This window comes from Scardinius erythrophthalmus (assembly GCF_964197995.2).
Source record: "Scardinius erythrophthalmus genome assembly, chromosome: 11".
NCBI lineage: Eukaryota > Metazoa > Chordata > Actinopteri > Cypriniformes > Leuciscidae > Scardinius > Scardinius erythrophthalmus.
This window is the reverse complement of record NC_138231.1, coordinates 3728766-3755803: the sequence shown is the minus strand read 5'-3', so window position 1 is coordinate 3755803 and position 27038 is coordinate 3728766. Positions and strand designations below refer to the sequence as shown.

The 27038-nt window shown below is 39.7% G+C and overlaps 1 protein-coding gene across 7 annotated transcripts in view; it reads left to right on the top strand.

Moving 5' to 3' along the window:
- Window positions 1–27038, top strand: part of gphnb (gephyrin b) — a gene marked incomplete at both ends in the record, with an annotated part of 93351 nt that overhangs the window by 21040 nt on the left and 45273 nt on the right. For all 7 annotated transcript variants that reach the window (XM_081378708.1, XM_081378707.1, XM_081378706.1 and 4 more), the window contains one exon: window positions 15085–15163. In XM_081378708.1, the coding sequence (XP_081234834.1) occupies window positions 15085–15163 (79 nt within the window). The remainder of the gene's footprint in view (window positions 1–15084; window positions 15164–27038) is intronic.

Genomic DNA, 27038 nt, shown 5'->3' with positions numbered 1-27038 from the left:
CAATACTCTTAGATCGGCTACAAAACTATACCGGTGTTCAAGGACAAGCATTAAGCTGGTTCAGATCATACCTATCTGACCGCTACCATTTTGTCTATTTAAACGGAGAAAAATCGATCATAACTCCAGTAAACTATGGAGTGCCGCAAGGATCTGTGTTAGGCCCTCTATTATTTTCAATATATATGCTGCCACTTGGAAATATTATAAGGAAACATGGAATTAGTTTCCATTGTTATGCTGATGACACTCAACTATATATTTCATCACGGCCGGATGAAAACGCTAAATTATCCAAATTGACAGAGTGTGTTAAAGATATAAAAGATTGGATGACGCACAATTTTCTTTTATTAAATCCAGATAAGACAGAGGTAATACTTATCGGTTCAAAAAACCGCCCACAAAACCTCCTTCAATACAACTTTAACATAGTAGGGTGTCCTGTTACTTTATCCTCTACAGTAAAAGACCTGGGTGTTATATTAGATTGTAACTTGTCTTTTGAAAATCATATTTCATATGTTACAAAAACAGCCTTTTTTCACCTTAGAAATATTGCTAAATTACGTAACATGCTATCTGTTTCTGATGCAGAAAAGCTAGTTCATGCATTCATGACCTCGAGACTAGATTACTGTAATGCGTTATTAGCTGGTTGTCCTGCATCCTCAATAAACAAGCTACAGTTAGTCCAAAATGCCGCCGCTAGAGTTCTTACTAGATCAAGAAAGTTTGACCATATAACACCAATTTTATCATCACTACATTGGTTACCTATAAAGTTCCGTATTAATTACAAGGTATTGCTACTGACTTATAAAGCCCTAAACGGCTTAGCTCCAGTTTATTTAACGGATCTTCTATCGCCCTATAATCCATCGCGCTCTTTAAGATCACTAAATTCGAGGCTTCTGGTCATACCTAGGATATCCAGATCCACCAAAGGAGGGAGAGCATTTTCACATTTAGCACCAAAACTCTGGAATAGCCTTCCTGATACTGTTCGTTGCTCAGATTCGCTCTCCCAGTTTAAAACTAGATTAAAGACGCATCTCTTCAGCCAGGCATTCATATAATATTTTAATCTTACAGTTAAATCCGGTCTCTACTTCATAAACGCCAGAGGAGAACTGGCCCCCGACTGAGCCTGGGTTCTCCCAAGGTTTTTTTTTCTCCATTAGGTCACCTAATGGAGTTTTTCGGTTCCTTGCCACTGTTGCCTTTGGCTTGCTCAGTTGGGGATACTTAATTTGATTAATCGATTCAACAGTGCTATTGATCTGCATTACCAAACGTGGATGTTTTACACCAGAAACATACACTGATGTACTATTTTATTTAATACTGTGAAGCTGCTTTGATACAATCTGTATTGTGAAAAGCGCTATATAAATAAAGTTGACTTGACTTGACTTGACAGCCCACCGCTGCATACTAACAACAGCCACACACACGACTCCAACACAGCCCACCGCTGCATACTAACAACAACCACACACACGACTGCAACACAGCCCACCACTGCATACTAACAACAACCACACACACGACTCCAACAAAGCCCACCGCTGCATACTAACAACAGCCACACACACGACTCCAACACCACTGCATACTAACAACAGCCACACACACGACTCCAACACAGCCCACCGCTGCATACTAACAACAACCACACACACGACTGCAACACCGCTGCATACTAACAACAACCACACACACGACTGCAACACAGCCCACCGCTGCATACTAACAACAGCCACACACACGACTCCAACACAGCCCACCGCTGCATACTAACAACAGCCACACACACGACTCCAACACCACTGCATACTAACAACAACCACACACACGACTCTAACACAGCCCACCGCTGCATACTAACAACAACCACACACAACTCCAACACGGCCCACCGCTGCATACTAACAACAACCACACACGACTGCAACAAAGCCCACCGCTGCATTCTAACAACAGCCACACACACGACTCCAACACAGCCCACCGCTGCATACTAACAACAACCACACACGACTGCAACACAGCCCACCGCTGCATACTAACAACCACACACACGACTCCAACACAGCCCACCGCTGCATACTAACAACCACACACACGACTGCAACACAGCCCACCGCAGCATACTAACAACAACCACACACACGACTCCAACACAGCCCACCGCTGCATACTAACAACAACCACACACACGACTCCAACACCACTGCATACTAACAACAACCACACACACACACGACTGCAACACAGCCCACCGCTGCATACTAACAACCACACATGACTGCAACACAGTCCACCGCTGCATACTAACAACCACACACACAACTGCAACACAGCCCACTGCTGCATACTAACAACAGCCACACATACGACTCCAACACCGCTGCATACTAACAACAACCACATACATGACTCCAACACCACTGCATACTAACAACAACCACACAAACGACTGCAACACAGCCCACCGCTGCATACTAACAACCACACATGACTGCAAAACAGTCCACCGCTGCATACTAACAACCACACACACGAATGCAACACCGCTGCATACTAACAACCACACACACGAATGCAACACCGCTGCATACTAACAACAACCACACACACGACTCCAACACCACTGCATACTAACAACAACCACACACACGACTGCAACACAGCCCACCGCTGCATACAACCACACACGACTGCAACACAGCCCACCACTGCATACTAACAACCACACACACGACTGCAACAGCCCACCGCTGCATACTATCAACAGCCACACACACGACTCCAACACAGCCCACCGCTGCATACTAACAACAGCCACACATACGAATGCAACACAGCCCACCGCTGCATACTAACAACAGCCACACACACGACTCCAACACCACTGCATACTAACAACAACCACACACACGACTCCAACACAGCCCACCGCTGCATACTAACAACAGCCACACACACGACTCCAACACCACTGCATACTAACAACAACACACACGACTGCAACACAGCCCACCGCTGCATACTAACAACAGCCACACATACGAATGCAACACAGCCCACCGCTGCATACTAACAACAACCACACACGACTGCAACACCACTGCATACTAACAACTACCACACACACGACTCCAACACAGCCCACCACTGCATACTAACAACCACACACACGACTGCAACACAGCCCACCGCTGCATACTAACAACAACCACACACACGACTGCAACACAGCCTACCGCTGCATACTAACAACCACACATGACTGCAACACAGCCCAACGCTGCATACTAACAACCACACACACGACTGCAACACAGCCCACCGCTGCATACTAACAACAACCGCACACACGACTTCAACACAGCCCACCGCTGCATACTAACAACCACACACGACTGCAACACAGCCCACCGCTGCATACTAACAACAACCACACACATGACTGCAACACAGTCCACCGCTGCATACTAACAACCACACACGACTGCAACACAGCCCACCGCTGCATACTAACAACCACACACGACTGCAACACAGCCCACCGCTGCATACTAACAACAGCCACACACACAACTGCAACACAGTCCACCGCTGCATACTAATGACATTTATAATGTTTTTTAAGATTTGTATTTCAAATGCTTTCTGTTCATCGAAGAATCACGGTTTCCTCAGAAATATGAAGCAGCAGAACTGTTTTCAACATTGATAATAATCAGAAATGTTTCTTTAGCAGCAAATCAGCATATTAGAATGATTTCTGAAGGATCATGTGACAATGAAGTCTGGAGTAATGATGCTGAAAATTCACCTTTGATCACAGGAATAAATTACATTTTAACATGTATTCACATAGAAAACAGATATTTTAAATTGTAATAATATTTTACAACATTACTGTTTTTACTGTATGTTTAGTCAATTAAACGCAGGCTTAGTGAGCAGATGAGATTTTTTGGAAAAACATTAAAAAATCTCCCTGACCCCAAATGTTTGAATGGTTGTATTAGCATCACTGCACTAAACAATAGCTCTAGACAAGGATTGTAGGATTTTAGTTTTTATCTGATTATACCCTGAAGGACAAATATTCTCCAAATGCTAAATCGGGTCTCAAGCTGTCATAATCCAAAATAACTAAAAAAGTATCATAAATATGCACCATATGACTTTGGCACAATATTTCAAGCCTTCTGAAATCTTTGAAGTTCGATGATCACAGTTCCTTTTATTTCATTTCATTTTCACAGAAGAAAGAACGTCATAGGGTTTGGAATGATATTAGGGTGAGTAAATGATGACAGAATGTTTATTTTGGGGTGAACTGTACCTTTAAAGCTGTGAAAGAGACATTGAATGTGGTTCAGTGATGTCTGTAACATCTGGATGTGCATTTGTGTTGATAGTAAGGGCTCCACATGTTTATTTGATCACAGCCCACTTAAAGCATGTTTTTCATCCTTCATAAACTCTACATCACTCCAGAACAGTGGATTTAAGACTGACCTTTGACCCTGACCCAAAGTACATCACCCCAACAGCAGGAGATATCTTGTACTGTACTAAAAGCACTACTTATAGCATTTGAAGTGGCTTCCTCCATCAACGTCTCTCATTGAAATCTGATGAAATTCATAAGGATATGTGATGGAAAACTGCCCTGAAGAGGGCCGTTGGGTAGATTTTAATTTTCATACGCCTGTGTGGGTGTAAACACTTATGCTGGCAATGTGTGTCTATGTAATGTGGTTTAAATACGCAAGAGGCAGGCAACATTATTACTTGTGCTGAAAGTTAGTGTTAGTGATATGAGCAAACCCCTAATGTCATTAGTGCTGCAGACCACTGATATCAGTGTTGGGGTAACGCATTACAAGTAACATGCATTATGTAATCAGATTACTTTTAAATTACAAATTACAAAATATCCTCTTTCTTTTTCAAATAAGTAATGCAAGTTACTTTCTTTCCCCATTTATGACTGACTGCTCCTGTCCCCATGTTGAGAGGAATCATGTAAGTGCCGAGGCGTTGTGTGGAAACATGATGGTTATTGTAGTTCTAGACTAAATGTGAGCATTTACTCATCTCACATGCACAAATACAGATTCAGTATCCCTCAAAATGAAGAAAAAACAGTAAAATACAAATTCAGAACATTACGCAAACCTGCAATAATGTTATATAACACAAATCTACTTTGTGTTTAACCAATGTCTTTGAAGTTCCAAAGCACAAGTCCCTCCAGCGGGAGTTCTTCTCTATATCAGTGTCAGTGTTTCTGAACTCCTGAAACGCCTCCATTGTAGTCTTGAGTTTCTTCTGGGAACGAACACGTCACAATATTCCTCATTTAAATAATTCATATGCCGAATAAAGGGGCGGGGAACTAAACAGGGATGTGTTTCCCATACAACGGTGTAACTTGTTGCTTAACTACCATAGTACGATGCATCGTTGAAGAAATCAACTAGCTAGTCACGACTGTTACCCGAAACCATACTGTCGGAAATTGGACGTTCAACCATGTTAGTTAATGATGTCATGAACGTGGTGGAGTAATAACTTATTTTAATGAATCTGTTTGAGATCGAATTAATGCTAGATGTTCTGCTTTAAATTACAGACATGGCATCTGAGGACTATTTCTCATTTTTCTCAGTCATATCTCCAGATTCGATCATTGGGTTGTTCTTACGTACTAGAGCACGTTCACACATGCGCACTCTTCAAAAACTACGCTTTAAACCTCTTGACAAACTAAAAGACGTAAATGACATTTGTATGTATTCTAAATAAAAGATACAGATTGTACTGAATGTCATCTTGCTTATTTTGCTCAAGACAAGGATTTATTGCGTCCATATGTGATGCAAACTAGAAACTACTCTTCTAACCACAGGTCGACGCTGTCGTTCCAAACACACACTTTGCGATGCTGTTTGCGAATGTTCGTTGGAACGATGGTTTCGGGAAACACCGACTCGTTGAACTATCCTGATAACGACTGAACTTGCGACCAGAGTTGGCTAACAATGATTTCGGGAAACAGCGTTACTGACAGACTGGGAAAAGAGGAGCTGCAACAATGTAAAACATGGGAAAATAATGTGTTTTTGAATTCAAGCATAAAAACTTATTCTAGTAGAGCCTAAAAACAAATTCAAGACTTTGTAAAAGGGCACAATAGGCCTTGATGTGGCATATACATTTTTTAAAGTACAAATATTCCATCTAATCTCAATTAATATAGGGTCATAAAAGCTGCATGCACAGTTATCTATCAAATTTTATATTGTCACACCACAGGACATTACCATAAAACATTTCACGTCAACTACCCATTTACACTATATGACATACAGTGTTTTTACACTGCAAAACAAAAAAGCAGCCCATGTAGCTTTAATCAAAGTTATTTGTTGGCAAAAGATTTGAATGGTGTGTTTATTCCTCAGTAGTTTATGCATGTAAGCACAGGCGTGCTGCTTATGATTGTGTGTTTAGAAAGAGTGTTTTTGGGTGTGTGTTTGATAGCTGCTGCGATCCCTCTGCGGACGCCATTGCTGCTGCTCTCAGAATGAACAAGGTTGCTAAGATACGCTGGGCTTATATTAGATTATCTTATCTGCTGTTACTATATTTTCCCCAGCACCGTGAAACCTTTATTAATTTGGAAATTTACCCAGCTGCAGAATTAAGAAGCTGCTATGTGTACAACAACGCTCTCTCGCTCTCTCTCTCTCTCTCTCTCTCTCTCTCTCTCTCTCTCTGCTGGACTGCTGGGAGCTTCATCCAGAACTCCCTCAGGTTTAATGTCGGCCCCTCCTTTGTACAAAGGCTGGGTTGATAAACAGCAGTAAGCCGCTGTAATCTACATCCCAGGGGCCTCTGGATCATTTGATACCCCACTAACCAATAAGACATGCAAGCAAACAAAGCAGTGATGTCATCTCCTGCAGAAGCCATTGGTGGAGATGTGAGGCCGTAAGCCTTGTGTTAATTACACTGAGCTGCCGTCCGTGCCATCGCTGTCTGACAGGGTGCTATGGGGCACTTCTTTTCCTTTATTCTGAACGAGGGCAACAAAACCTTGGAAAATGGTCCCGAAGGTATAAATATTCCCTCGTAAGTAATGCACAGGTGGCCATGTTAATATATTTTATCTGAAAATATGATAATGACACAGCTCCTACATCCGTGATCTGAAATATTATTCAGATTACTCTTTTAAAGTAAATTTTAGGGGCGGGAATCTTTCAGTATCTTGGACAAAACCTTGGAAAACGGTCCCAAAGGTATAAACATTTCCCTCATTATTAATGCACAGGTGGCCATGTTAATGTATTTTATCTGAGAATATGATGGCACTGTGCACACACCTCCTACATCCGTGATCTGAAATATTATCACGATTACCGTTTTGAAGTAAATTTAACAAATTACATTTTATAGTGTTTTTTAGTGGACATTTTAGGGGTGGGAATCTTTCGGTACGATTCGATTCAAAGCGATTTTTGAGGTCACGATTCGATTAAAATTAGTCACTATAGTTTTTAGAATTTTTTTATTAATCAATTAAAAACTATTGATTTCAAATGTTAGTGGCATCATAACAAAGTGGAAGTAATTGGAAAAAACAGAAACTCGGCCATGAAGTGGTAGGCCACGTAAAATCCCAGAGCGGGGTCAGCGCATGCTCACAGTGCGCAGAAGTCACCACCTTTCTGCAGAGACAATAGCTACATACCTCCAAACTTCGTGTGGCCTTCAGATTAGCTCAAGAACAGTGCGTAGAGCTTCATGGAATGGGTTTCCATGGCCGAGCAGCTGCATCCAAGCCTTATGTCACCAAGTGCAATGCAAAGCGTCGGATGCAGTGGTGTAAAGCGTGTCGCAGAGCAGTGGAGACGTGTTTTCTGGAGTGACGAATCACGCTTCTCTGTCTGGCAATCCGATGGACGAGTCTGGGTTTGGCGGTTGCCAGGAGAACAGTACTTGCCTGACTGCATTGTGCCGAGTGTAAAGTTTGGTGGGGGGGGATTATGGCGTGGGGTTGTTTTTCAGGGGTTGGCCTCTTAGTTCCAGTGAAAGGAGCTCTTAATCCTTCAGCATAACAAGACATTTTGGACAATTTCATGCTCCCAACTTTGTGGGAACGGTTTGGGGATGTTCCTGTTCCAACATGACTGGTCACCAGTGCACAAAGCAAGGTCCATAAAGACATGTATGAGCGAGTTTGGTGTGGAGGAACTTGACTGGCCTGCACAGAGTCCTGAACTCAACCCGATAGAGCACCTTTGGGATTAATTAGAGCGGAGACTGTGAGCCAGGCCTTCTCGTCCAACCTCAGTGCCTGACCTCATAAATGCACTTCTAGAAGAATGGTCAAACATTCTCATAAACACACTCCTAAACCTTGTGGAAAGCCTTCCCAGAAGAGTTGAAGCTGATATAGTTGCAAAGAGCGGGCCAACTACATATTGAACTCTACAGATTAAGAATGGGGTGTCATTAAAGTTCATGTGCATGTAAAGGCAGACGTCCCAAAACTTTGGGCAATATAGTGTGTGTGTGTTTTATACATTTTTATGTATTACTTTTTGTTTAATTAATTTAGTTATTTCTACTTGAAGATAAACTAAACAAAAATGAGAAATGTTTCCTTGGCAACTAGCTGAAATAAAATAAATTTAAGTTTTGTTTTTATATTTTTAATAGCTTTACTTAACCAAAAATAACACAGATGCATGCATAAAAATGCATATAGTCAGTGTGATCAGTATCAGTATGCATAGTGAAGAAATAGTATGCGTAGTATCAGCCAATATCATGGTAACCTTTTCCATATTCATGACGCTGCTATAAAATATCACTATAATCCCATATATGGATTTTTCATGCAGTGTATTTGGTCAAGAACAAAAGGATGCAAGAACCTCATTTGGGATTCTGTCACCTTGTAACTGCAGTCAGAGAGAAAGTCATTGTTCGTCCATTTCCTCGTTGTTTCCTGTTCTCCCGCGGGATTACTTGTCATTGGGGTCTTTTGCGGAGGCATTTGAATAATATGCTTTCTTGCTCTGGGTTCAGCATTGATTAATTAATCCATTCCTAATTATCTCATTGAGAGGTTCGATCGGCTCATTTCCTGTTGGCTTTGGTCTTGTTTGCTGATCATGTTTACCTCACCTGAGAGCGTGCATCACATCTGAACGCTGTGACTCCTGAAGGAAACATGAGAACTAACGAGACGTGACCTTGTGAAAAATTAGCATAATGCAATTAACAGCAGTCTGACATAATAAATGCAAACAAACATTTGCTTATTTCTGACATGACAGACAGATTCAAGGTGTTAGTCTGTGCAAACTTGCTGTCATGATGTGGGTGTTACTGATGGTTTTAGCTTGTTGTTCTAGGTGTTTATTGTCATAAGAGTGAATATGAGCAAAAGAAGTAATTAAGGCTGCATGATGAATCAAAATAAAACAGAAACCTGAGAAGCTTTAAGGCCTCCCTGCAAATAAAAGTTTAATGGTTCAATGTTTGAAAATTAAGGATTTAAGACAGCCATAAATATATATATTGTACATAAAATATGATTATTACTTATTATTACTATTTCTTAAATACTAGATTGTCTTACTTTACAATGAAATATTACAATAGTAATATTTCTTATTTTGTTCTTATATATATATATATATATATATATATATATAGTAATAATAGTAATAATTATTATTATTATCAGTATTGGCATTACAATAAAAAACATTATTGTTATTATTATTATTGGTATAATGACAGGAGTGATTATAATTATTATTATTTTTCTATTTGGAATTGTTATTATTATTATTCAAAGTCTTATTATTATTGCTATAATAACAATAAAACATTATTATTATGATTATTATTATTATTGTAATAATAGTAATAATATTGATTATTTTTCTTATTGGAATTATTATTGTTATTATTATTATTATAAAAAGGTTTTTAATATTATGATTATTGTTATTGGTATAATAATATTAAAAAATATATATTATCATTGGTATTATAATAATGATAATAAAAATGTATTGTTATTGGTTTAACTACTAATCTTTTTTGTTGTTGTTGTTGTTGTTGTTGTTGTTGTTGTTGTTGTTGTTGTTGTTGTTGTTGTTGTTGTTGTTGTTGTTGTTGTTGTTGTTGTTGGTGGTGGTGGTGGTGGTGGTGGTGGTATAATAATAATTATTATTATTCATTTATTTTAGTCATACTGATATATAATCACAAAAGTTTGGTGCAATTGTGCAGAATTGTTTTACCAATATTTTTTTGAAATCACAATTAGATTTTCTCCCCCAAAATCAAGCAGCCCAAGAAATAATGATGCTTGACTTGGCAGACAACATTAATGAATATTGTGTTACTCAAAACAGATCCAAATTTCTTCAGCTTGCATGTTCTCCTGCTAGAGGCAGTGGCATACTAGCATACTACTCATATTAATGCATTATGTAGTGTGTGTAATGTGTGAAATTGCACTTTTCAGGCTGCAGTCGTGGTATCAGTGTGCATGTGATGTGTTAAGTGTACTTAATATGAAGTACTGCACTGTGTCCTCATTCAGACTGATAACAGCGGCTCTCCCCGATCAGGGCAGATGAGGGTCAGGTCAAAGGTCAGGCGCTCCATCTCGTCCCTGTTGCAGTACAGATGGAGAAGCAGCAGGAATGTGTTTGGCATCGGGCCGCTGGACCTGTTCCCTGTCCTGGAGCCATACTTCACGGTCTTAACTAAACCCAGACCTGCATGCTCTGATTACTAATTTGACATTTAGCTGATGCTTTTTGTTCAAAGAAACGTATACCCTGTCCCAACCTTTGTTCACACTGAAAGCAGAGCAGCTGTGCTATGGCTAGAGATGCTTTAGACTGTTTTTGTACTACCGTTTAAAATGTGGGGTCGGTAGATTTTATTTTATTTTATTTTTTAAAGAAGCGCCCCCCGCGAGAGAGAAAACACTTCTCTATTATGCCATTCCAGACTCTGTCTACGCAGCAAAGCTAAGTAGCAGAGTTTGGTATTACCAGGCTAGTGCAGCCCTAGAACTGGAATAGAAACCATGACTGTGTAAACCAGAGAAAAGAGTGAATCAGATATCCATCAGCTTTCCTATTCGCTGGAGCGGCCAACAAAAGCAGGAACATGTTCTCCCTCTTCTTCTCTATCTCGCACTGGCTGCATTAACATTCCTTTGAAGCCTGATTCCAGAGCAGATCATCATCTTCCTCAGCGTCTTTATCTGTCTCTCCTGATCTCGTGTTTGAACTCGTCTCTTTAGCTCAGCGTGTCGCTGTATCATGATGAAGTCTGCACGATACTCTTTGCTCCAGGTGGATTCTTTAAACTCAACATGAAACTAAACTTGACTTCATCTTTCTTTCTTCATTCATTCACATTACCGCTCTTATTGTGAAGGATTCAGTGCATGTTGTCAGTGCCGAAGATAACCATCATGTGGACCGTATGTCTCATTCAGTGTCTTGAATGAAACTGATCACATGTGTTTGAGCTGTTACACAAAAACCAAAATAGCTTTTCCCTGTGTTTCCTTTCTGTTGATCTTTTCTTTCATCATGTGTTACCTCTCGAGGGACTGGCCTGATTCTGAGAGCTCTCTCACCCTATAACACGCTTTTCATTTTGCTAGTGTCATACTGACAGTAAACACAATGATGACTCATGGATGCTCACTGGCATTGGATACAGCAGTTGCATGTGTGCGTGCATGAATTTTATTTTATTATATTTTATTTATTTATTTATTTATTTATTTTGTATCCACCATAGTAAATAGTAAAATAAATCTCTGTAAGATATTTAATTACTTAATAAAAAAATCAAATAAAAAAAACACATTCACAATGCAATTTCTATTTTATTTTATTTTATCCCCCAAAATATTTTACCACTTTGTTTTACCAATCTTAGGAAGTGATATCAATAGAATAACTGTGATAAAAGATTGTGTTAATGTGTATTTATTTTTATTTTTATTATTTGTTGAGATGGGAGGGGGATTAATCTACAATAATACAGATAATACAGATTAATCTGAAATAAATCTCTGTAAGATGTTTTTTAATTATTTGATTGAACCCGCATTCACAATGTATGCAATTTCTAAAATAAGACATGTTTGTTTACATTTTATATGTTTTTATTTTATTTCAGTTTATCATTAAAAAAATATTAAAAAAAATTCTTTTCATTCTTTCATTTTACTACTTTTACCAATCTTAGGAAGTCTGTGAACAGTGGCGGAACTAGAGTTTTATACATGGGGTGGCCAGGGGGTGGCCACTGCTACTTGCGGGGGTACACAGTACACACAGTACACACACACACACACACACACACACACACACAGTGGAAAAGCTTATGGAAGGAATTGGGTCACTCTGTTTGTGTCTATAAGTGTTGACCATCCAAAATATTTGCAGAAAACAAAGCTGAAGCACCAAGGAGATAAGATACCGTAGCACGTGTCTGTTATGAACTGCTGCATTTATTTACAAAAAAAATCACATTTACAAAAATTATTATTTTTTAATTAGATATAGCAGGCATCAAGCAGACATGTACTTGAAAAATTTAAACAATTTTATTGCCCATCAATATAAAATCTTATCCTAGGAAGATTTAACACAACATAATTCTTTCATTATAATAATTTATAATCATTCTTTCTAATTATAATTATTTAATTTATATTTTTTTGTGTGTGTTCATTTTTTGGTGAACTATCCTTTTAATCTGGCAAAATCTTCTCAACTTAAATTCCTGATTTGGGTATGTGATTGACTGCCTGTGTCTGGTAGATGCTCTGACCTGTTGCTGGTTCTGAAGTCTGACCACACTGACTCTGACTAGCCAGTGGTGATGCAAGGGCTGGGGTCTGATCTGCCTGTTAGTCCAGTCATTTTAAGCCAAAATGGGGGTCAACCTTGAACAAATTGCAACAGAAGCAAACTCAACTGATTTTGTATCCTCAATATGTCCTAAGTAAAGAAAAACAAGTCCCGAAGAATCCCATTAGGGGAAAGTTTCGAAAAAGACCCAAATATAGCCTATTCATTCTTTCTCTCACATGAATAGGGTAAAAATTGTAACCTTTAAATATTACCATGAAAATTACTGAGTTGATTACTTACATCAAGACAAACAAAAAATGTATTACAAGTTTTTTTTTTTTATTGTTTGTAAACATGGACAAATAATCTTATTATGTATGTGCTAATTTGCATAAATACCACAACAGATCTAAACATTGGGTATAGCCAGTTGAAAATGTCTTGTTGAATCTTGTTGACATATAACAGTAAAATACTTAATGTTAAGGTCTGAATGGAACCCATTTAGGCTACCCATGAGCATTAACACATAGAGGAAGGAAGAAGTACTTTAGAAACCAGCCTTTATTAATTTTTAAGAGATGGGGTTTTGGACGGGGTCCGTGGGACTGTTTCTGGGGGACGAGTCTGAGGGAAGAACAGGAGTAAGGAGAATGCAGAAGACAAAAGGTTGGTAAAATAAAAAGTGAATACCCAGAAACAGTTTTCAAAACTTTCCCCTAATGGGATTCTTTGGGACTTTTTTTCCTTACTCAGGACATATTGAGGATACAAAATTATTTGAGTTTGCTTCTGTTGCAATTTGTTTAACCTTTTTTCATAAAATGACTGGACTATGTTTGTGCTTATTAAAAATAACTCTTATAGCCTATCTCTCCCTTTCTTTTCATGTTTAATTGACCCTGTTCAAAAATATGCCAAATTTAAAATATGATTCCAATCATATTCATATTCTAATCATCATCCAATTACCAACATTTTTATCTTAACTCTTTCCAGTATAAAAAAAAATGGTGTTTTTGGTAATTTTCACAATTTCATGGCACCCCAGAATATTTTGTTGTATGAATATCTGAACATACCAAAAGAAAGAACAGACCCTGTGCTTTTAAAAATAAAAAATATATTATGTTTTGTTCTAGCTTCGTGCGTCTTTTTTATCAACACTTGAATGTTGGCAAGTTTGTTTCATAAAAAGCAACATGAGCAAAAAGCTGAGAAAATCGCATTTTTATCAAAGACTACATCTAGATCAGATTTAATGATGACCAAAACACAGTAGATCGAGTCCATCAACACCCTACACCCATAAAGCTTCACAGCCCTAGTGATCGCATTATGATATCGTTTGTTTCTGCTCTTCTTTGCCTGCGTTTTGATCTCCTATCCTCACATTAGCTAGAACATTTGTATACTGTAACGTACACGGCAAGGTAGCCTACTGTATATGCGTGTATTAGGCCGAATGTATTCGGAGCATACCCCCCTGATGCTAAACCTTAAAAACTTACTTCAAATATGATGTTGTCTTATTCGGTGAAGTTCGGTTTCTTCTTGCAACTATCTCCATAGACAGTAAAAGAAAGACTATCTCTCGTCCTCTGCTCGTCCATTTGAAAACTGCGCGCGCACCGCGCCCGCGCTGCCGGCGAACGTTTTTTTTTTTTTTTTTTTTAATCAGCATCAGCAACTGCCAGTAGCAAATAAAAATTTGGGGTGGCACCCGGGGTGGCCAATCGCATGTCAGGGGTGTCCAGTGCCACCCCGGACCCCCCTCTGGCTCCGCCACTGTCTGTGAAATTAATTAAATCTTAAAAAGTTATGGAAATTTCTATTCGATATATATTTAGCTTTGTTGGTTATAAATGTATGTTTTTGAGTGCGATATCCATATAATAACTTTTAAAAAGTTAGCAAAAGTGTTCATTTCTTTAAAAAGTCTTACTGACCCGAACGTTTGAATGGTAGAGAACATAACCTCATATGTTTAGTAGATCTGCTCAATGAATGAAAGTAGCTTTGAATGCCGACATGGCACTAAATAAAACAATCTGATCTACTGTACCTTTATTTAAACAGCATGTGTATCCTTCTCTTCTCTCATCTCATCATGTATATCTCTCTGTTTGTGTTGCAGTGAGTGACAGCTGCTTTCGCAATCTCGCTGAGGACCGCAGCGGGGTCAACCTCAAAGATCTCGTGCACGACCCTTCCTTGTGAGTGACCACCACAAAAATACACACACACACATTTTTACTTAATGCATGTCCCTTGATGCTTTTCAAGTTACTTAAATCTTGCTGTTCGTATATTTGTATTACTGTAACGTGCTAAACGGCTTCTGTGGCCTGTTAGCTATACTGCTCATATAATGAGACGTTCATGTCATGCTAATCACTTGATGCTCGAGTTCAGGCTGTTAAACATGCTGAACATGTGCTTGCATTGAACCCTTGATGGATATTAATGTCAGAACGACTCAATGTCACACTGCGCTGTAATGAAGTGTCATTGTACATGAACGAAATGTGTGTGATGCATATCAAACAGTGCAACCACATCCAAATACACACAGAAAATCACTTTATCTTATTAAACTTTATATCAACTCTTTCCCTCCATTGGCGGATATTTCAGGCTTTCCGTGTTTTCACTGTTATACTGTAGGGGGCGCTATTACGCATCTCGTTAATCACAGAATCTCCTGATCAAAACACAGGAGAAGAAAAAGCAGAAACAAGCGATATCATAATAAGCTGGGGCCTCATGTACAAAGACTTGCGTTGAATTCATTCTAAAACATTGCGTACGGACAAAGCTGTAAATGTGCGTACGCACAAAAAAACCCAGATGTATGAATCTCTGCGTACGAAGGATCCCACGCATATTCTCTTTGTACATCCCAGTTAACGTAAAATTGAGCGCACATGCACGAGCACAATGCCCTACCCAGTCTCCTCCCTTTAATTAAATTAATTTAAATATGGTAATGAGTCCACTTTGGCAAAAGAAAGCAGTAAGAAAATGGCGGCAAGAAACGAAACTTTACAGAAAGTGAATTGGAGGTGCTACTATCTGAGGTAGAAACGAAAAAAATAAAAAAATAATTTGGAACTTTGTCCTCCGGAATTAATAACAAAAGGAAAAAATATGAGTGGGAGAGTTTGGCTGATGCCGTCAATGCGATGGGCTCTGAAAGTCGCACTGTAGTAGACAGTACAGTTGAGACACTTTTTGCGTTTTGATTTTTCACACAAAATTAGACACTGAAAAGAAGTGAATTTCCACATGACATGCCACATGACATTTCATTAGCTTGTAGACTAAGATATTATCAATCAATAATACCCACCAGTAGTTTATATTTTCCACAATTATCTCATAAAAATAAGGTGCTTTTTGTCTTAACTTTGTCTCAACTGTACCCATATGTGGTACAGTTGAGACAGTGCATGGTACAGTTGAGACACCCATTTTTAATGATGTAAAGGTAACTAACCATTCATTGTAAATATAAAAAATAAAGACAAATAAAGAAAATAACAATTGGGCAACATTTTTGTTTATTCCTCCATTTATATTCATTCATTTTATTTAAATTAGCACTGGTTAAAATGTATAAAGCAGGAACAAGATATGTAACAACAATATTTATTAATAATACACAGTTTAAATATCACAAATATCAAATTATATTTTCATTTGCGTCCTATGCTGGCTAATTACGACGTTTAACCTGTTATTATAACACTGAACAACTAAACAGTGTGTTTCCTAATAGAACTCTATCGGAACTCTCTACTAGATATGGGTCTCAACTATCCCCCGCTGGCCACCTCGCACATTTCTCTAAATTTTGCAATTACCTTGCATGATACAATGTCATGAAATATGCCAGTTTTTAGGGCACAGAATAACGTTTGTGGTGATACCAGTTACGTTTAACAGTCACATAAGGATAATAAGCTATTCATTGTGGAGAGTTCATGGTGAAGTGAACGTCATATCTTAGAAAAAAAGAAAAAAAAAAATTTCCCGATATCTTTGGATCGGAGATGCGTCCGTTGTTCAAATTTCCCACGATCAAAGAGGACACTAATACGCACGTGCACAGCAAAAAATCACAACTTGTGCTTGCTGCAAACGCAAGTTATTTAAGGTGTCTCAACTGTACACATGTCTCAACTGTACACGGCCCACCCTAAATAACCCTGATATAAAGGTGGACGTTACCATAGACTAAGGGTTGTATCAGTTTACATGCTTTTATATGTTCTTACTTAATTGCATAATTAATAGAAAATTCCCATAAGGCTTGTGTGACAATATATGTCAATTATTTTATAAATTGCTAATTTATAGCAATGCTTAGACTTGTAGAACAATTCGTTGTTTAATGTTTGCAACTTCACTTCATTGCCTGTAAGAGTCGCCAACGGACAAAAACAATGAGAAATGTACGTACGCCAGACATGAAATTGGCGTGGAGGAACGCACATTCTCGCGTTAATTTCACTGTTAGTACATACGACCGTGAGCGTGAAAGCTGGCGTACGCAAAGTTTTTGTGCGTACGCAAGATTGATACATGAGGCCCCTGATGCATATGTAAAATAACGTGATTTAACATTAAACAGCATGTAAATGAATGAATTATCGTAAAAGTCATATACGGCTTCAGAACAACGTGAGGGTGAGTAAATGACAGAATATTAATTTTTTTGGAGCAAACTATCCCTTTAAGAAAATGGCACCCTGAAAACACTGCTTCCCTTGTAATGAATTCAGGAGGAAGTGTTTGGATGAGCTGTCAGGTGAAATATAAACCCAGGTGGTTTAGTGGAGAGCGAGATGACAGACTGACAGATGAAGCAGATGTGTGTTAAGTGTGAACGCTGCAGGAGAGACGGCTATCAGACGGGGACGGGTCCTGTTGTCCTCACGCGACTGCGGTTCCAACTAATTGGTGGCACTAAAAATAGCCTGTGAATAAATCAGATCGGCGGCGTGTGGCTCGTCTTACACTGACCCTGGCCTGTTAGAGAGAGTTCAGCTGACCTTGGGCATGCTTTGAGGAAATTAATCTCAGTTTTCATCTAGAAATCGAAAGAAAAAAATTTGAAATCATATTTTGCATAATGAAAAGTTGCAGTTATTACAATTAAGCAAAAAAAAAAATAATCACAGATTTTTGTTAATGAAATGTTGAATTGCTCTTTTTTTTTTTTGCACGTTTCGTATAATTAAGCACATATTTTATTACATTTTTATAATAGTAATATTTTTATTTATTACTGAAATTTTAGGCTAAACATGATTTTCACTCTATAATTAAACACATTTTTATTAAATTCTCAGAAGAATAATCTTTTTGTTTCTTAATGAAATTGCTCAAACAAGTTTTGCACTTATTGTATAATAGTGCACATTTCTATTACATTTTTATAATAATAATTTTTTTATTAATAAAACATTAATAATGAAATATTAATCACATATCATGTAATTAAGCACATTTTATTATTATTTTATAATAGTAATATTTCTGTTTATTAATTAAATTTTAAACATGATTTTCACTCTCCCAATAGTTAAACACATTTTTATGATTTGTTTATAGTAGTAATATTTTTGTTTCTTTAATGAAATGTTGAATTGCTCAAACATGGTTTGCTTTTATCGTATAATTAAGCAAAGTTTATCTTACAATTTTCTAATAGTAATATTTTTGTCTCTTAATAAAATGTTAAACATGGTTTGACTGAAATTTTAACTCTCCCTATAGTTAAACACATTTTTTATTAAATTCTCAAAAGATTAATCTTTTTTGCTTCTTAATGAAATTGCTCAAACATGTTTTGCACTTATTGTATAACAGTGCACATTTCTATTACATGATATAAAGTTTTGTTTTGTTTTTCTCGTTTTTTTACATGTTTATAATAGTAATATTTTAGTTTATTAATGAAAGGTTAAATTACTCAAACGTGGTTTTCCCTCACCGTATGCAGCGACTCATCCATACTTCAGATGTTCAGTGCAGTAAGCATGTGAGTGTTTTCAGGTAGGGTCCCAGCGTCCTCCAGCAATGCTTTAAAGTGCGCCGAAAGCCATCATTCTGCACAAAGGTGCTCCATTATTAATGAAATCACAGCAGCAGATGGCCTTGGTTTGGGAGCTCATCCAGAAGTAAAGCTGGGTCACAGATGTGTGCGACGGGATGCGTTCTCCTCCTCTGGCACACGCTCTCTGTCTTTCTTTATTCATACCCTGAGGAAGGCGGCGAGGCCAAGAATGATGTTTTTAAGTGTGGCAGGGTCCATATGACAGCAGGGTTCGATTAAACAATCATAACTCTTCCATTAGACAGAGAAAGACGTGGCCAATGATTCTGGCAGAGAAAAGTGCAACTGTTCAACTGTGCCAGAAGTATCGCTGGAATCCTGTCGGCAAGGGAGGATGTCAGTACCTCGAAATGTTTTAGAGCTTTTGTTTTTTTCATTATAGGCACTTTTTCTTGGCATTTCTATAAATGGACTTATTAACATGTAGCATGTTGTTTCAATCCCGCTGGTCACAAGATGCCTGTGTTCGCAATACCATACTTCCCAATAAAAAAAAAATAAAAAAATTTAAATCACATTTACGCATTTGGTAGACGCTTTTATCCAAAACAACTAACATTGCATTTCAAGGTACACATTTATACATTGCTATCAGTTCTTGCTTTCCCTGGGAATCGAACACATGACCTTGTCATTGCAAGCGCCAACACTTGAGCTACAGGAAAGCTAGTCATGGGAAAAAATTGAAAAAAAGTCATGGATTTGTCATTTATTGGTCTAAAATTATAGGAACCCTGCTTCTAGTGCTGGTAAATAGCACTAAGAGCTATTTAGTATAAGTTTCTAGTATAAGATTTGTTAATGTTTTTGAAAGAAGTCTCTTCTGCTCACCAAGGATGGATTTAGTTGATCAAAAATACAGTAAAAATTGTGAAATATTATTACAATTTATTATAACTGTTTTCTATGTGAATATATTGTAAAATGTAATTTATTTATTTGATACAAAGCTGAATTTCCAGCATCATTACTCCAGTCTTCAGTGTCACATGATCCATCAGAAATCATTCTAAAATCAATACACATTTTTTTCAGGATTCTTTGATGAATAGAAAGTTCAAAAGAACAGCATTTATTTTGAAATTGAATCTTTTGCAACATTATAAATGCCTTTACTGTTACTTTTGATCAATTAAACACATCCTTGCTGAACAAAAGTACTCTTAAAAAAATGCACTGACCCAAACCTTTTGAACTGTAGTGTATATAGCAGAAATAGTAAAAAAAAAAAAAGAAAAAAAAGTATGCTATTCTGAATTCATCCACTGTGTGAGATACTGTATTCAATAATGCAATATCACTGACTGTATCTGCCACTGCCACACATTTTAGAATCTCCCTCTTGACTCATTATTTGAGACTGACAAAAGAAAATGCATAAATAAATGCACAAAAAAATTTAAATGCACATTTAAAAAAAAAGCAAATTTTTACACACCTTTTTTTTTATAATAGTGTATAGTATGCAGTGTATAGCGTGTAGTATGTGGTGTTCCATTCCTCTTTCTCTTCCTCTGTAGTTTGGTTTCCTCCTCACTTCCTTCGCTCATTTCTATTGCCTCTAGAAACTCTGGAAAGGTTTTTAGTTCCATAATATTTCATTTTTAGGCCAGCACACCCCAGTAAAAATGATTTAATTACTCTGACACTTTAACGGATAGTTCACCCAATAATGAAAGTTCTGTCATTAATTACTCTCCCCCATGTCGTTCCAAACCCATAAGACTTTCGTTCATCTTCAGGAACATAAATGAAGATCTTTTTGATGAAATCTGAGAGCTTTTTGTCCCTCCATTGACAGCTACACAACTACCACTTTGATGCTTCAAAAAGTTCATAAAGAGATTGTAAAACTAATCCAAATGAATTGAGCAGTTTAGTAAAAAAATTCTGAAGAGACACGGTTGCTTTATATGATGAAAAGAATGAATTTAGACTTTTATTCACATATAAACATTCTCGTGTTACGCAGCACGTTTGAGCTTCTGTAAGAACCAATGAGGTTCATTCTCGTGTTACGCAGCAAGTTTGAGCTTCAGCAAGAACCAATGAGGTTCATTCTCGTGTTACGCAGCACGTTTGAGCTTCAGCAAGAACCAATGAGATTCATTCTCGTGTTACACAGCACTTTTGAGCTTCAGCAAGAACCAATGAGGTTCGTTCTCGTGTTACGCAGCACGTTTGAGCTTCAGCAAGAACCAATGAGGTTCATCCTCGTGTTACGCATCACATTTGAGCTTCAGCAAGAACCAATGAGATTCATTCTCGTGTTACGCATCACGTTTGAGCTTCAGCAAGAACCAATGAGGTTCGTTCTCGTGTTACGCAGCACGTTTGAGCTTCAGCAAGGACCAATGAAGTTCGTTCTTGTGTTACGCTGCAAGTTTGAGCTTCAGCAAGGACCAATGAAGTTCGTTCTTGTGTTACGCTGCAAGTTTGAGCTTCAGCAAGGACCAATGAGGTTCGTTCTCGTGTTACGCATCACATTTGAGCTTCAGCAAGGACCAATGAGGTTTGTTCTCGTGTTACGCAGCACGTTTAAGCTTCAGCAAGAACCAATGAGGTTCATCCTTGTGTTACGCATCACATTTGAGCTTCAGCAAGAACCAATGAGATTCATTCTTGTGTTACGCAGCAAGTTTGAGCTTCAGCAAGAACCAATGAGGTTCGTTCTCGTGTTACGCATCACATTTGAGCTTCAGCAAGGACCAATGAGGTTTGTTCTCGTGTTACGCATCACGTTTAAGCTTCAGCAAGAACCAATGAGGTTCATCCTCGTGTTACGCTTCACATTTGAGCTTCAGCAAGAACCAATGAGGTTCATTCTCGTGTTACGCAGCAAGTTTGAGCTTCAGCAAGAACCAATGAGGTTCGTTCTCGTGTTACGCATCACATTTGAGCTTCAGCAAGGACCAATGAGGTTTGTTCTCGTGTTACGCAGCACGTTTAAGCTTCAGCAAGAACCAATGAGGTTCATCCTCGTGTTACGCATCACATTTGAGCTTCAGCAAGAACCAGTGAGATTCATTTTTGTGTTACGCATCACGTTTGAGCTTCAGCAAGAACCAATGAGGTTCATTCTCGTGTTACGCAGAACGTTTGAGCTTCAGCAAGAACCAATGAGGTTCATTTTCGTGTTACGCAGCACGTTTGAGCTTCAGCAAGGACCAATGAGGTTCGTTCTCGTGTTACGCTGCAAGTTTGAGCTTCAGCAAGGACCAATGAAGTTTGTTCTCGTGTTACGCTGCAAGTTTGAGCTTCAGCAAGGACCAATGAGGTTCATTCTCGTGTTACGCATTACGTTTGAGCTTCAGCAAGGACCAATGAGGTTCGTTCTCGTGTTACGCAGCAAGTTTGAGCTTCAGCAAGGACCAATGAGGTTCGTTCTCGTGTTACGCTGCAAGTTTGAGCTTCAGCAAGGACCAATGAAGTTTGTTCTCGTGTTACGCTGCAAGTTTGAGCTTCAGCAAGGACCAATGAGGTTCGTTCTCGTGTTACCCAGCAAGTTTGAGCTTCAGCAAGGACCAATGAGGTTCGTTCTCGTGTTACGCAGCAAGTTTGAGCTTCAGCAAGGACCAATGAGGTTCGTTCTCGTGTTACGCAGCAAGTTTGAGCTTCCGTAAGGACCAATGAGGTTCGTTCTCGTGTTACGCAGCAAGTTTGAGCTTCAGCAAGGACCAATGAGGTTCGTTCTCGTGTTACGCAGCAAGTTTGAGCTTCAGCAAGGACCAATGAGGTTCGTTCTCGTGTTACGCAGCAAGTTTGAGCTTCCGCAAGGACCAATGAGGTTCGTTCTCGTGTTATGCTGCAAGTTTGAGCTTCAGCAAGGACCAATGAGGTTCATTCTCGTGTTACGCCGCAAGTTTGAGCTTCCGTAAGGACCAATGAGGTTCGTTCTCGTGTTACGCAGCAAGTTTGAGCTTCAGCAAGGACCAATGAGGTTCGTTCTCGTGTTACGCAGCAAGTTTGAGCTTCAGCAAGGACCAATGAGGTTCGTTCTCGTGTTACGCAGCAAGTTTGAGCTTCCGCAAGGACCAATGAGGTTCGTTCTCGCGTTATGCTGCAAGTTTGAGCTTCAGCAAGGACCAATTAAGTTCGTTCTCGTGTTATGCAGCAAGTTTGAGCTTCAGCAAGGACCAATGAGGTTCATTCTCGTGTTACACATCACGTTTGAGCTTCAGCAAGGACCAATGAGGTACGTTCTCGTGTTACGCATCACGTTTGAGCTTCAGCAAGGACCAGTGAGGTACGTTCTCGTGTTATGCTGCAAGTTTGAGCTTCAGCAAGGACCAATTAAGTTCGTTCTCGTGTTACGCAGCAAGTTTGAGCTTCAGCAAGGACCAATGAGGTTCGTTCTCGTGTTACGCAGCAAGTTTGAGCTTCAGCAAGGACCAATGAGGTTCGTTCTCGTGTTACGCAGCAAGTTTGAGCTTCCGCAAGGACCAATGAGGTTCGTTCTCGTGTTATGCTGCAAGTTTGAGCTTCAGCAAGGACCAATGAGGTTCATTCTCGTGTTACGCAGCAAGTTTGAGCTTCCGTAAGGACCAATGAGGTTCGTTCTCGTGTTACGCAGCAAGTTTGAGCTTCAGCAAGGACCAATGAGGTTCGTTCTCGTGTTACGCAGCAAGTTTGAGCTTCAGCAAGGACCAATGAGGTTCGTTCTCGTGTTACGCAGCAAGTTTGAGCTTCCGCAAGGACCAATGAGGTTCGTTCTCGTGTTATGCTGCAAGTTTGAGCTTCAGCAAGGACCAATTAAGTTCGTTCTCGTGTTACGCAGCAAGATTGAGCTTCAGCAAGGACCAATGAGGTTCATTCTCGTGTTACGCATCACGTTTGAGCTTCAGCAAGGACCAGTGAGGTACGTTCTCGTGTTATGCTGCAAGTTTGAGCTTCAGCAAGGACCAATTAAGTTCGTTCTCGTGTTACGCAGCAAGTTTGAGCTTCAGCAAGGACCAATGAGGTTCATTCTCGTGTTACACATCACGTTTGAGCTTCAGCAAGGACCAATGAGGTACGTTCTCGTGTTACGCATCACGTTTGAGCTTCAGCAAGGACCAGTGAGGTACGTTCTCGTGTTATGCTGCAAGTTTGAGCTTCAGCAAGGACCAATTAAGTTCGTTCTCGTGTTACGCAGCAAGTTTGAGCTTCAGCAAGGACCAATGAGGTTCATTCTCGTGTTACGCATCACGTTTGAGCTTCAGCAAGGACCAATGAGGTTCGTTCTCGTGTTATGCTGCAAGTTTGAGCTTCAGCAAGGACCAATTAAGTTCGTTCTCGTGTTACACAGCAAGTTTGAGCTTCAGCAAGGACCAATGAGGTTCATTCTCGTGTTACACAGCCCGTTTGAGCTTCAGCAAGGACCAATGAGGTACGTTCTCGTGTTACGCAGCCCGTTTGAGATTCAGCAAGGACCAATGAGGTTCGTTCTCATGTTACGCAGCAAGTTTGAGCTTCAGCAAGGACCAATGAGGTTCGTTCTCGTGTTACGCAGCTAGTTTGAGCTTCAGCAAGGACCAATGAGGTTCGTTCTCGTATTACGCAGCAAGTTTGAGCTTCCGTAAGGACCAATGAGGTTCGTTCTCGTGTTACGCAGCAATTTTGAGCTTCAGCAAGGACCAATGAGGTTCGTTCTCGTGTTACGCAGCAATTTTGAGCTTCAGCAAGGACCAATGAGGTTCGTTCTCGTGTTACGCTGCAAGTTTGAGCTTCAGCAAGGACCAATGAGGTTCATTCTCGTGTTACGCATCACGTTTGAGCTTCAGCAAGGACCAATGAGGTACGTTCTCGTGTTACGCAGCAAGTTTGAGCTTCAGCAAGGACCAATGAGGTTCGTTCTCGTGTTATGCTGCAAGTTTGAGCTTCAGCAAGGACCAATTAAGTTCGTTCTCGTGTTACGCAGCAAGTTTGAGCTTCAGCAAGGACCAATGAGGTTCGTTCTCGTGTTACGCAGCAAGTTTGAGCTTCCGCAAGGACCAATGAGGTTCGTTCTCGTGTTACGCAGCAAGTTTGAGCTTCAGCAAGGACCAATGAGGTTCATTCTCGTGTTACGCATCACGTTTGAGCTTCAGCAAGGACCAATGAGGTTCGTTCTCGTGTTACGCAGCAAGTTTGAGCTTCAGCAAGGACCAATTAAGTTCGTTCTCGTGTTACGCAGCAAGTTTGAGCTTCAGCAAGGACCAATGAGGTTCGTTCTCGTGTTACGCTGCAAGTTTGAGCTTCCGCAAGGACCAATGAGGTTCGTTCTCGTGTTATGCTGCAAGTTTGAGCTTCCGCAAGGACCAATGAGGTTCGTTCTCGTGTTACGCAGCAAGTTTGAGCTTCAGCAAGGACCAATGAGATTCGTTCTCGTGTTACGCTGCAAGTTTGAGCTTCAGCAAGGACCAATGAGGTTCGTTCTCGTGTTACGCAGCAAGTTTGAGCTTCAGCAAGGACCAATTAAGTTCGTTCTCGTGTTACGCAGCAAGTTTGAGCTTCAGCAAGGACCAATGAGGTTCGTTCTCGTGTTATGCTGCAAGTTTGAGCTTCAGCAAGGACCAATTAAGTTCGTTCTCGTGTTACGCAGCAAGTTTGAGCTTCAGCAAGGACCAATGAGGTTCGTTCTCGTGTTACGCAGCAAGTTTGAGCTTCCGCAAGGACCAATGAGGTTCGTTCTCGTGTTACGCAGCAAGTTTGAGCTTCAGCAAGGACCAATGAGGTTCATTCTCGTGTTACGCATCACGTTTGAGCTTCAGCAAGGACCAATGAGGTTCGTTCTCGTGTTACGCAGCAAGTTTGAGCTTCAGCAAGGACCAATTAAGTTCGTTCTCGTGTTACGCAGCAAGTTTGAGCTTCAGCAAGGACCAATGAGGTTCGTTCTCGTGTTACGCTGCAAGTTTGAGCTTCCGCAAGGACCAATGAGGTTCGTTCTCGTGTTATGCTGCAAGTTTGAGCTTCCGCAAGGACCAATGAGGTTCGTTCTCGTGTTACGCAGCAAGTTTGAGCTTCCGCAAGGACCAATGAGGTTCGTTCTCGTGTTACGCAGCAAGTTTGAGCTTCAGCAAGGACCAATGAGGTTCATTCTCGTGTTACGCAGCAAGTTTGAGCTTCAGCAAGGACCAATTAAGTTCGTTCTCGTGTTACGCAGCAAGTTTGAGCTCCAGCAAGGACCAATTAAGTTCGTTCTCGTGTTACGCAGCAAGTTTGAGCTTCAGCAAGGACCAATGAGGTTCGTTCTCGTGTTACGCAGCAAGTTTGAGCTTCAGCAAGGACCAATTAAGTTCGTTCTCGTGTTACGCAGCAAGTTTGAGCTTCAGCAAGGACCAATGAGGTTCGTTCTCGTGTTATGCTGCAAGTTTGAGCTTCAGCAAGGACCAATTAAGTTCGTTCTCGTGTTACGCAGCAAGTTTGAGCTTCAGCAAGGACCAATGAGGTTCGTTCTCGTGTTACGCAGCAAGTTTGAGCTTCCGCAAGGACCAATGAGGTTCGTTCTCGTGTTACGCAGCAAGTTTTAGCTTCCGCAAGGACCAATGAGGTTCGTTCTCGTGTTACGCAGCAAGTTTGCCAAGATGTGTTTTTCTCCTTTCTGGAGCCTGAAATGTTTGCATGAAATGACAGTGAGTAGATGATGACAGTATATTTATTTTAGGGTGAACTATACTGTACATTTAAAGAGAAAGAGAGAGAGCAAGAGAGATGATGAAATTAAAGCACAGGTATCTCACTTTAAGCAGAATAAACCTCAGGCACGTTCTGTTGTTCATAAACGAGTTTTCCACACGTTCAGGACAGGCGCACTCACTGAGCCCAAATCGTGTGTCTAAAGTCTAGCATTACAAATGCTCAGAAACACACACACAGAGAGAGAGAGAGAGAGAGAGAGAGAGTCGCTGCCACCAGAGGCTGTAGTTTGAAGTGGTTTCCTTGGAAACAGAAGAAAAGATCCGAAGTTATTTGCTATCAGTATAATGTTATTTATGCAAAGAGTGAAG